General features: G+C 42.0%; 1 protein-coding gene across 2 annotated transcripts in view; it reads left to right on the top strand.

Annotated features, from left to right (window-relative positions):
• The window catches only part of LOC101470646 (ephrin type-B receptor 1), a 145,863-nt gene extending 133,596 nt beyond the window's left edge, over nt 1-12,267 (top strand). The window contains exons 18-21 of one of the 2 annotated variants that reach the window (XR_013093803.1): nt 228-424; nt 534-692; nt 4,009-6,736; nt 6,770-12,267. Coding sequence is in view for 1 of the 2 variants with exons in the window: in XM_004562113.4 (XP_004562170.1) it covers nt 228-424; nt 534-692; nt 4,009-4,120 (468 nt within the window). In the remaining variant the exon portion in view is untranslated. Of the gene's footprint in view, nt 1-227; nt 425-533; nt 693-4,008 lie in introns of both variants that reach the window. The other variant, XM_004562113.4, reaches the window with a different exon arrangement.
• The last annotated feature ends 200 nt before the right edge of the window (nt 12,268-12,467 follow it).

The following is a 12,467-nucleotide window of genomic DNA, read 5'->3' as shown; positions in this document are numbered from 1 at the left end:
GGAAGTACAAATTAGAAGGGGGGAAATAGAATACCAGGAATAGCACGGATTTAATAAGCTACATCTTTCTCATTAAGCCTTGCCAAAGCTTTATTATAAAGATACTGATTATATAAGCTTTCCCCAGTGAGCCTTAAATATACATCATGCTGCAGTTTTCTTCTATAACCTTTTGTGGTCATTTGGGTCTTCTCCTTTTCCTGTGTGACTCTTCTGCTGTGCCCTAGGTGATAAATGCCATAGAGCAGGACTTCAGACTTCCAGCTCCCATGGACTGTCCAGTAGTGCTGCACCAACTGATGCTGGACTGCTGGCAGAAAGACAGAAACGCCCGGCCAAAGTTCCCCGATATTGTCAGCATGTTGGACAAAATGATACGCAACCCTGCATCTCTCAAAGCCGGCACCAACAACATGGTCCCTGGGTGAGCAGAGATACAAACTCATTTACATACACAAACACACTCTCCCTATCTTATCCCTCTGTTTCCCTCTGTTTTAAACTCCACGTTCTCTTGTATCTACTCTCTGCAGTCCTCCCCATCATCCCTTGTTAGACCGTGGAGCTCCAGACCTAAGCAGGGTGAGCTCAGTAGAAGACTGGCTGGCTGCATTGAAGATGACCCAGTACAGAGACTCCTTTCTGGGCTCGGGCTTCACCTCTTTGCCGCTCGTCACGCAAATCACAGCTGAGTAGGTTTAGCCATTAAATTGCCTCTATTTTTGTCTGTCTGCTTCTCTTTGCCTGAGTCTCACACTTAGCTGATCCTGCCAAGTCGGCATCTTTTTTGTTGGAAGACTGGTGGGGCAGCTGGTTGGCTGACTGTGTGAACACTTGTCTGTCTCTCTGTATCTGGCTTGCTTACTGCCATCCTTATTTTTTCTATGCCTCATGGTATAAAATGCTCCAAGTGCCATTATATTACAGACAAATAAAAAGCAATGTGTCCATGAAAGAAATTTGCACAGTTTAGCAGGGTTTAATCAATGATTCAGTTTTGTCATTAGAAGAGATGGGTTGATCACTTTTATCCTGTCTGAATTACCCTGCAAAGATTCCATATATGTGTGAGAGGTGTCTCTTTAATTCATTTAGACAGCTGCTGGGCCTGTCCTTAATTTTCTATCTGTGAATAGTCCACCCGTGGTTGCCGCCCTCACCTTTGACCAAAGCGCCAGACCTGGAGCTGGTCCCCATTGGTTACACTGTGGCTGTCTACCACTCCTAAAATAGCTAAAATAGGTCAAAAGCAGAGGGTAAATTTCACCAACGGGATTAATTAAGTGTATTTTAACACAGTTACGGTGTAATAAAGGCAGAGTTAGAATACTGAGTGAACTTTAAAATACTTTTCATGCAAAATGAATCACTAATATGAGAAAAATGGAGGGAATACCTACCTGAAGTCACTTTTTAGGAGTTTTTAATTAGGTATTCGGTCTCTAAAATAGTACTGATTTCAAATTTCTGCCCATGCTATGTTGCTATTACATAGCTAATATGTAATAATGTACAGTACAGTGCAAATGTCTTTGACCGCCCATCATTTCTTTATATTTTGCTGGTAAAATGGAGAGTAGCTGCAGCAGTTTTTGAAACATGAGTAGAAATTATAGCATATAAGCCCAATACATAGTTATAAATATTGACTTTCTTCATAAACATCAGTATTTGGAATGACCACGTTTATTCTTCAAAACAGCCTCAACTTTCTTAGGTAAGCTTTCTTGTGCTTTCTTTAAGTAGTCTTCAGCAATAGTTCTCCAGGCCTCTCAAAGGTCATTCACAGCTCTTCTTTGCATGTTGGCTGCCTTTTGTTCTGTTTTCTGTCACGATAATCCCACGCTGCTTCATCTGGGCTCTGCGGAGGTCAATCCATGACTGATAGTGTTCCATTGTGTATTTTTGTCTGTCCAAGTATGATTTTACTGCATTGGCAGTGTGTTTGGGATCACTGTCATGCTGAAAAATGAAGCTGTTGCCATTCAGGCACTTTCCAGATGGTATTGCATGGTGGACCAAAAATCTGATTTCCATCAGTTTAGACAGGATCCACAAACCCCCAAATTAGGACACTTTGCTCTGCAGATGGTTTTAGACACTCACTGCTGTAGTTACTTTCTGACCTCCTCTGAACATGTTAGTGATGATTTGAACAAGAAATTTCAAGTCTGTATTCATCACTCCATAAGACCTGTTGTCACTGATTTTCAGTCTAGTTCTAGTTCTTGTGTAGTTTTGTATGATTTAGCCTTTTTTCCCTGTTTCGGTCCCTAAAGCACAGCGTCTTGACAGCCACCTTTCCACTGAGACCATTTCTGATGAGGCTTAGGCGAACAGTAACTGGAAGGGCTTCAAGATGCCTCAAATTTTCAGTCTAAATACATCTTTCTACAATGGATGGTGTACCTATTTATCGAATTAAGAAAGGAAGTTATTACACAGTATATGCTAATGCAGTAAACATTCAGAGTGTGTCTAAACCAGGGCTGTTTTTTCTTAACAGCTAACACTTACAGATATCGCCAAACATGCAAGCAATCACAAAGCTACTGTACTGAAAGGAGGACAGCTCTAAGGATACACTCACTGAATGTTGTGTGTGATTGTGCCAGTTCAAACTGTGGCTGCACAGAACGGGCAGATTGTGGGTTGCAGCTTTATGCAACCCACAATCTGTTATTTGTTACAGAAAACCAAAGCCATCCTTACATAAGAACTTAGTCAAAAATATAGTTTGGACTTCTCCACTCATCTTTGTGAAAACCAGTTTGGCTCGGATCAGCACCTCTTCAAAGTTTGTTAATATTTTTTTAGGTTACAGGTTTTAGTTTTAAGGTTAAAGCCGGTTTAGGTTACAGTTCGGATAATAGTGTGGCACTCAGTTGCGGTAGTTAAACTAGAAGCAAGAGACATGAGAATGCATTAATGTCAATAAATGTCCTTTCAAAGTTAACCCACAAACATGCCCGTGTTTGTGTATGTGTGCCCCTGCACCCACGCACAGACTGGAGCAGGCAGCAACAATTCCTGACTGACAACCACTTTTAGCAAAAATATAAGAGCTGCTCATCGAAACAACTCGGCACTGCACTGAGGCAGGATTTGTGTATTGCGGTTTAGGCTTCGACACTCTGGCCTGTCATTCACTTTCAATGGGGTGACGTCATGCGTTACAGAACTGAATTGTGAATTCATTGCTTTGCTCTTTTTGTGGTGTTCATGCTGAATCCTGAAAAAAAAAAGTTTTTCCAGTCCAGTCACATTTATTCAGATCCTCCAGCCATTCAAATCGCTTTACAAATCCCGAGAGCGAGGTCCATTTCAATATCAAAGTGTAGCCGAAGTTGATAGTTGTGGTGAGCCATTAGCATTAACTGAGCTAGAGCTAGCTTAGTTGATGCTAGCAGTTTATTGAAGCTTGTCAGTGAGTGGTTGTTGTTGCTATGACAATCGTGCCTACAAGGATGGGTGCCCCTACACCTTAGTCACACCCACTTTATAACTCAGTGATGGCCTCTCCTGTATCTTCCCTGTTAGTTAAACACAAGCTACTAATCTGTAGCAGTTACAAACAGACTCTACTACATGTTCAAGCTGTTGTGAGCACTGGCACCTTTTCTTGGCCAGTTAAAGCGCTGCTCATGTTTACTGTAGTGTTGATTTCCTGGTTTACAATCCTACAGACAGCAGTTCCAATGATAACCATATAAAAATTGATTTTTTTGTGCCTTTTTTGGGTAGTGACAGTAAACACAGGAAGCGGGAGGTGGGTCAGGTGTAGCAGAGGGCCTAGGATGGTAAAATGGTAAATGGCCTGTATTTGTATAGCGCTTTACTAGTCCTTAAGGACCCCAAAGCGCTTTACACATCCAGTCATCCACCCATTCACACACACATTCACACACAACACTGATTTTGTAAATGGTGTACTACATGGAGTGTTCAATTTATATTTGATTGTTGTTATGAAGACAAAACCTCATATCCGTATCTCTGTCTTCCCAGAGATCTGCAGAGGATCGGAGTGTCTCTAGCTGGACACCAGAAGAAGATCCTGACCAGCGTGCAGCTAATGAGGCACCAAGCCGATGATCAGTCTCCCACCGAATCCGTGTAGCCACACGGGGGAAACACTTGACCTGGGTGCAGTCTGTGAGCGAGCAGGCTGTCCTATACTTCAGTTTTTAAGCTCATACAATTAAGTTTGCTGCTTTTGGAGATCTCAATCACTTCACGCGCTTTCAAAAAATCATCGTTAGCCATTTGTGTGTCTGCATGGACAGATCCGTCCCCCAGTGACAGGATGGACTTCTTTTATGCCATTTAGCTTCCAAAACGAAAATGGCTCCTGGGAGAAATTCAGTGTAGATGCATTATTCTCACAAAGAGTAAAAACAAAAATAAGTGGGGAAAAAAGGAAAACTTACTGAGCATGAGGCTCTAAAATCATTACCCCCCTTTTTCCACATGCCAGCGTAACTGTGAATGCTATCACTGAAATCTACAGACCATTTAAACCATCTTGAATTAAAGGAAGATTGTTTTGTTTTTGTTTTTTTTCATGAGGACACAAAACACTCTGCTTTGAAGAAAGAAGTGGCTGAGCAGACGTTTATATGAAGGGGCACAAACCGGACCAAAAGACTGACAAAAAGGGTTTTAAGAGACGAGACGCGCGAGCAGGCTTGTTAAATCCAGAGACTACTTCAGCGTGTTCCTGAAAAATTGCTACCATCTGAATCCTGACAAGAGCCAACCGTTTAAAGGGGACCTTTTTTAATAAAAAAAAAGCTATCTTCATATTGAAGAGTTTGTACATATTTGTGATACGGGATATTTCTTTCCTATTTGCTCATTAGCGTTTGCGTTCGCTAACAGCAACAGACAGTTCAGTGTCGCTGGAGTATTTGTGACTTCTCAACGATTCTCTTCCCCGCCTGAATCATCACTGGAGCAAATTCTGAAGTGCTGTGGACTGCAAACAAAAAAAGAAAGAAAATAGGTTTCAGTGTTCTGGTTTTTTTCTTCTCCTTCTTTTTTTTTTTGTACTTTCCATGCAGCCATGAAAAGATAAACTCTTTCAGTGAAAGTGCTACCAGGGCCTGGCCTACTTAAAGTACTTAATTCACAGAGAACTCATAATGGATGATGTTTCACAATCAGCACAAATGCCCACTGAGTAAAGCCAATTAGAAATATTCAAACCATAGTGGTATGTCTCTCTTTTCTGAGCCAGGAATCAAAGCGCATGCATGCTTGGTGGCGCAGAAGAATAAAGCAGCTTAAGACTGTGGGTACTGTGTCATTACCAGTTATCGAGATTGCACCTGTTGTGAAAGCGCCGCGGTGTCCAGAGAATCTTTAAAAGACACCAAAGGTATCCAGTGTTCTTGTGATTTGGCTGCAAATCCTAAAGCCGCCTGCCAGCCAAGCACAAAACCAACCAGAAATCCAACGCTCATGTTCTGTCCACGCGTGGAAACAGATCTTCCCGTCTAAACTTTGTCATGGCCGCCATCCAGGTGGCATTCATCGCTCAGCAGCAGGCAGCCATGCAGGACTCTTTGTTTTCATTCATTTTTCTTATTCGCCGGCTGCCGGACACGTTGCCGTCAGAGCCCGTTTTGACAGTCTCATTTCCCGATTGACATCTCCGATTAATACCGCCGCGTCAGTTTGCAGATGAAATGACAGGAAATGACCTATCCGTGTTCCTCATCTGCAGACGGCAACCTTTTCAGTGTCAGAGAAGAGATAAAGAGATCAAACAAGAAGAGATACAGTGAAATACCACATGCTTTCAGTGAAGAGGCAAAACTGGTGACTTATTTATCTTTTTTTTTTCTAAATACTGAAGCTCGTCCTAACAAAATATGATATAAAGAAGGCCTGATCTCACTACAGGGCACACTGGTGGAGAAGCACTGGGAGATCTCTTTTATCTCAGCGCTGAGCGGATTACCAGCTGTGAAACAACAGCAGGCTCGCTCTGCCTCCAACCACCACCACCCCGCCCAACAAAACCCCTCTGGTCACACGCGTGCACGGATTACCCATCAGCACCTCTGATTGGATGTTATGATTTTATTTGTCATCCGCTGCGAGCTCGGGCTCATGATGACAGAAGTGACAGTTGTTTGCTTTTAACACGCTTTCACTGCTGCATGGCTCCTACAACAAAAAAAAAACAAACAAAAAAAAAATGCTGTGTTTGTGTTTGTCTCGCACCACCGCTCGCCACTGCTGGGATGCCCCAAAGTCTTTTTATTTATGAACACTGTGACATTGAAGGGGTCTGTGGCTTTTCTTTTCTTTTTTTTAAACCCAAGAAGAAGAAAAAACAAAACCTCCAAACATTTCAGTTTGCACTTGTTTCCCCGAAACTCCACTCCAACGGCGCGGCCCGCAATTGCATTTGTTGCCTGGCAACAGCAGCTTATTGAGCATTTTATCAGGAAGTATTGAGATCAACTGGGAGCGTGTCAGTAGTTCAGAGGCATAATTCGTTGTGAATAGATGCCTGTGGAAAAAAAAGAGAAAGAAAACAGTTTCAGCCCTGGCTCCGGGGTTTAATAAAGAGCGAGACAACTAGTGCGCCCTAAAAGCTCATATTGAATGCCACCTAAGAAAAGAATAGACGAAAAAGAAACAAAATTCATGCAGAGGAAATGAAAACTATCAACACAGACAGGCATCTTGCTGCGTTATGCAACATCTGTAGTCGAGTGTGTCTGTTCTTCCGATTCATGTTTTTCTTTCTTCTCAGCAAGTGTAAATGTTAGTTTTGGGAACCATTTCACATGTTGCTGTGTCAGTCTTTGTGAAAAAACCAAACCAAACCCCAATGAAGGCATAAGTGATCTATGACACGTCTTGTGTTTATACCGTTGCGTGTCTTGGTTCAAGCACAAGTGTTCGCCACAGAGGGGATACCTGGAGAAACCTCAAGAGGATGATTTGAGTGTTAAAGATGGAGTTTGTGAAAGCAGGTTTCTGAGTTAAAAGCTAATCCACCCTGAATCTGTTGCCTACAAACAAATCATAATAATAAAAAAGAAAGGAGAGCATGTAAACAAGTCAGGAGCCAGATATGTAGCTATGCTGTCTGTAATGTATGCTGAATTCTAGCTTGAGGCTAAATTGTGTTAAGTTTTAGATTTTTCTCATTTTCTCTCCTATAGAAAAGTTTTTATTTCGAAAGAAACAGTCAATCATTGACATTTTTTGCTATTTCTACACACACACACACACACACACACACACACACACACACACACACACACACACACAAGTGAGCCGAGCTAAACTAAACAAAGACAATGAAATGTGATGGTAAAATAAAATGATGAAAAAAAATATCTCCCACTCACTGTCAACTTTTTAAAAGTTTGAAGATGAAAAGTTTGCCTAAGACACTCGCTGTGTCCCAGTTCCACATTAGAAACTAATTCTAGTCTGAAGAGTGTGCGCCTGCTGGAAAAGCAACAAGAGAGAGTATAGTCAAAAAAAAAAAAAAAAAATCAGCATGCATGCACAAAGAAGCGAAGAAGCGTAGTGACAGCTTGCTAAAAATGAAAACTAATCGTGGATGGTGGCAAAGTAGCTCTGAAAGCACGGCAGAAAATAAGTGTAAGACAGGACGAGGGAGATATTTTATACGTGTTCGTGTGAAGTTTAATTAGCGCTGACATTTAGAAGACCCAGTCTGGTTGGCGTACGTCGCTCTGCGGATGGGATCATTTCTTGTCAGTGTGAACCAGTTAAAGGTGCCCTATCTGGGGACACTGCTGGCAGAAACGAAATGAACTCATCTTGTGCTCCGAGTTTGATTCGTACCAGGACCAACCACGCTTCACTGCCAAGTCATAAGCTTGCACATTGGGTCACACACTTCTCCCACTCAGCATTTTACGTGCTGAGAATCTAGCCAGTGTAAAAAATGGAAGAATAACCTTAAACAGGGTTTTGAACTCTGTTGAGTCCTGTGTGATGGCTTGTTTGAAGCAGAGCAGATGGTGACTTGTTTTCCCCTCTATGCTTGCCATGGCTGTATGTGTGACTTTGTTGGTTATTACTACAAACCACAGACTGTGTATACAACATAGAGGTAGGCACTGGGTATAAAAAGTGGAGGCAGTGCCAAAGTACCTAAAACTGTCTTATTTAATATAATGCAATGTTCATTTACTAAATTATAGTCCCATTTAGAGCTAAATAGATCATCAAGTTGGGTATGCTTTTTTGCGTGGCTACATTGTCACTGCTGTACACTGCTCAAAAAAATTGAAGGACTACTTTTTAATCAGAGTGTAGCATCAAGACCATTAAACTTCTGGGCTATTAATCTGGCCAGTTAAGTAGTAGAGGGGGTTCTTAATCAGTTTCAGCTACTTTGGTGTTGATGAGACTAACAGGTGGACTAGAGGGGCAACAGTGAGACAACCCCCAAAACAGGAATAGTTTTACAGGTGGACGGATATTTTCTCCCTCCTTATCTTTCTGGATTTTTTTTTTTTACTAGTTTTGCATTTGGCTGGGGTCAGTGTCACTGCTGCCGGCATGATAACCTGACCTAAATCCAACAGACAAACTCTGGGACATAATTTTTCTGTTCAGCTGATGCTACATGGTTGCACTTCAGACTGTCCAGGAGCTCAGCTACGCCCTGGTCCAGGTCTGGGAGGAGGTCCCTTCAGTACACCATCCGTCTTCTCATTAGCAGCATGCGCCAACAATTTCAGGCAAGCATACAAAGCAGACGGGGCCAAACAAACTGCTGAGTACCATTTTGAGTCAGCAAAATGACAGTTTTGCAAAGCAGACCAGCTTTCCACATCACAATTTCATGTCAGTTGTATTCTTCAATCCAGCCCTCTGCAGGTTGATCATTTTCATTCCCATGAAATGATGTGGCATCCTTTCATTTCTAACACATTACCCAGTCCATATCAGTATAGATATGCAGCATGATATTTCTCCTGTTGATATCTGCTGTGTTTTAAAGCGTTCCTTTAATTTTTGGAGCAGTGTATAAGTGGTGTATGCAACATTTGCCCATTATTTTCCCCATTTTTTTACAAACGCAGTCCAGTTTTCAATTTAAAGTTTAAAGACGACGTGGTCGTCCATCTTTAACTGTGTATAACAGACCTGTTGGCTGCTGCTGATGCCAGCAGACATCCTCACTGCCTGAGATGCTTCCTATGTGCAGAAGATTGCCAAAGACACCAATTGGGAACTTTAGGACTGCTGTAAGGCTTGTATCAGAGTCAGTCAGCAAACTCAGTGCTTGTTATCCTGTTATCTTGTGACTAGTTTTCCTTCTGCATGCAGAGTTTGCTGATGCTGGCTGCTGCAGTCATGCTGCAGCCTCGTATTCAGACTACTTTTCAATGCCTAATAATTTATTAGCACAGTAGTGTAATAAGTGTTCATCATATCAGTTGGCTCGAGTACACAGAGGCAATGTTAACACTCCTAAGCACTACTCCCTGCCTTCGCTCTTGCACAGTAGCGCTTCTTTTCATGCTACTGGCACCTGAGATGATGGTGAACCACTGTGCATGCCCGTATGTGTTTGTGTTTGTGTGTGCAGAGAGACAGGAAGTCTCTGGTGAAAATACAGACCCACACTCTCTTTTTGATTCTTTTCTTCGTCTTCAGTTTTTTTGCATACCAAGTACGAAAACACAGACCTGGAACTGCTTTTGTTTTAACGTGATATGCCACTTGTCATTTATACATTTTGCACAGGGCTTTTGTGTCGTGTTGACATTTGCACGCCTGCACATAAAGCGGCACCTGATCGTTTTGGGAGCACGTGAACGTATCCGTGACCACATCCCATCTCGTTTGCGAAAACTCCACGTCTGATGCAGCTGCAATGCATTGTGCTCTGCTCGCTGTAAGTGCTGCTGTAAGGCACACATGACAAAAGCCCTCATTCTGTTATTCTGCAGAACTGTCATCAAAACCCGACATTTACCGCAAAATCTTTAAGATAAAATTGCCTTTCAGACTCCACTGTAGCCGTCACACTATATTTAGCCACTTACGCACAAAAATGAGAAAAGTAGAAACCTAAACAACAAAGTAGGCCCAGAAATGCAGGGTGAGTCTCCTCTAAGTGCTTTAGGGTGGATTTATCTTTTAATTGCAGATTTTCTTTTTTTCTTTTGAAAGCTGGTCAGACTGGGCTGCTTTTCTTTCTCCTCTGCTTTTTCTCTGGTGTAATAGATACTGTAGGTGAGGCACCAGATGAGAGCGTGAGAGTTATGAAGAGAGGGGAGGAAAAAGTAAAAGGGAATAGGTAATAGAAGGGGAAAGAAGGGAAGGGGAAGGATTAGCAGAAGAAGAGAGAAGCGGGGTGGGGAAGAGGGGTGGAGGAGCAAAGGCAAAGCTTGACTTGTGTTTGAATAAAAATGAGGCTGGGTGTGGAGAGATTACTCGTTCTCTTTTTGTCTCTCTCTCTCCCTCTCCGCTCTACCCAGCTGTCCTCCTTCTTCTCCTAATGCCCACAGCCTCTCTGAACTGCTCACTTCCAGTCCGCATTTCCACCGTCTCTTTTTCACTCAGAGTTTGAAGGCAAGCAATCGTTCTGCGTTAGAAGCACTCCTCTCTCCAGCAGTTTTGAACTTGCATCTCTTAAGGATATATTGGCACCTATTCTTTACATACAAGACCCCCGCACTGTTTTGTTGTGGGCTTTCAGCAAACTATTTATGCCGGAGCTGTGGAAGTAATGGGCTTTTCCTCTTTTCCACCTGCTTTGCTCCTCGCGCCCAGTCGTTCACAGCGATTCATAAGGCTGACCTCGCTGTGGCTGTGCACACTGCAAGGGCAGAAGGGGGTTTTCTGGGATGCTCAGCAGAAATTAATAGGCCCAAACAGATAAAGTCTGCTGACTTTGGTGGTCCTCTGATTTTTCCTCTTGCCCCCCTGTGACATATTCAAAACTATGGGTTACCAGAAACTGCTATTTATGTGAATTGGGCGGATCACAATGAAATTTGGTTCACGTTCCCCTCGGGATGAGTTGTATTTTGTGTAGTGATCTTGCTACATTTAAAGCATCATCATTAGATTATTTTGTCCGATTCTTCATAACCAAATAAGTGAGAAACAGCAGTAATTCACATCAGCCTCAGCTGTACTTTGTTGCTGCGTGCTACCTAAACTAAACCGTGAACATCTATCATACCTGATGAGCAAGTTAGCCTCATAATTTGGGGTCGTTATTAAATTGCTAACGTTAGCGCTTAGCTGAAAACACATTTGAGTTTGCTTTCACTCGGAAAAATATATTCCCTTACAACTGCAAGTTCTTTTCAGTTGCATTTCAAGCTCTCCGGGAAGAGACGTTCTTATTTAAATGATTGATGAAGTCTGCAATCCACAAGACTTTCATCCAGGAGTCGAGGGTTCGACTCCCATGTGTGACCCTTTCTTTACTGAGTTCTTTTTGTGACTTTCAAGTTGTCTGGCTTAGGCACCAAAAGGATGCCACATCATTTGGCGCAGTTATGGAATGATGGGGAAGTATTTCAATTACAAAAATATTTGTGTAACTTCACAAATCCAGGAGAAAATAATTAAAAACTTGTACGGGGAATGTCTCTTTAAAGTCTTTTGCAAAAAAAAACAAAGAAAAAAAGGAAAAAAATACATAAATACAAAGAATTCTGATGAGCATATTTCCCCAAACTGTGACAATATATGTCTTCTGCCCGAATGTATAAATATTTGCGTTCCAACCTAAGCTTTTTGAGCTTTGTAATCTCATTTTACACAAAGTGTTTCTTTAAACCGCAGACTGGCTGTGCACACTCCCTCTGCAGAAATTTCCACTTTGTTGTTTTTCTCATGGTAATTTATTTTCCTTCGAACTGCTTGCCATACCTTTTAGTATGTATGTAATGTACTATTTCTCTTGAAAAAAGAAAAAGCAGCTCAATAATCAGCTGCATCTGCCTTTCTCTGTTTACCAACAATAACGTTCTAGGTGTTACTGCTCATATAGTCAGAGCATCCCACTGTCATGTATTATACTACTGTAAATTAATGTGAATATGCGCAAGCCTGTGCATCTTTGTGTGTTTGTGTGCGCGTGTGGGTGTAATATATTGTGTGTGTGGATGTGTGTGTGAGTGCTGTTCAGTGTACAGTAAAATGTTTGTATTTTGTGCGTGAGTTTGTAGCTGTAAACTTTCTGACTCTTACATTTACAATGCACTGTTTGTCAATAAAGAAGACAATTCAAACCCATGACTTCTGGAAATCAGTTCTGTTTTGTGATGAAGAGGAAATTTAAAGTTTATCAGGTTGGGACTCGGGGTTGCTGGAGTCACAGGTGATGCAGGGTGAGAGGGGGAACACAAGCTGGATAGTTCGTCACAGGCTGGGTTAATATACAGTTCTTTGTGGGACTTGAAAGGATATTTTCGATCTGCCATGCAGAGATTTGG

The sequence above is a fragment of the Maylandia zebra genome, linkage group LG17, assembly GCF_041146795.1.
Source record: "Maylandia zebra isolate NMK-2024a linkage group LG17, Mzebra_GT3a, whole genome shotgun sequence".
Lineage (NCBI taxonomy): Eukaryota > Metazoa > Chordata > Actinopteri > Cichliformes > Cichlidae > Maylandia > Maylandia zebra.
The sequence above is the reverse complement of the archived record's forward strand: the minus strand, read 5'-3'. Positions and strand labels throughout refer to the sequence as shown.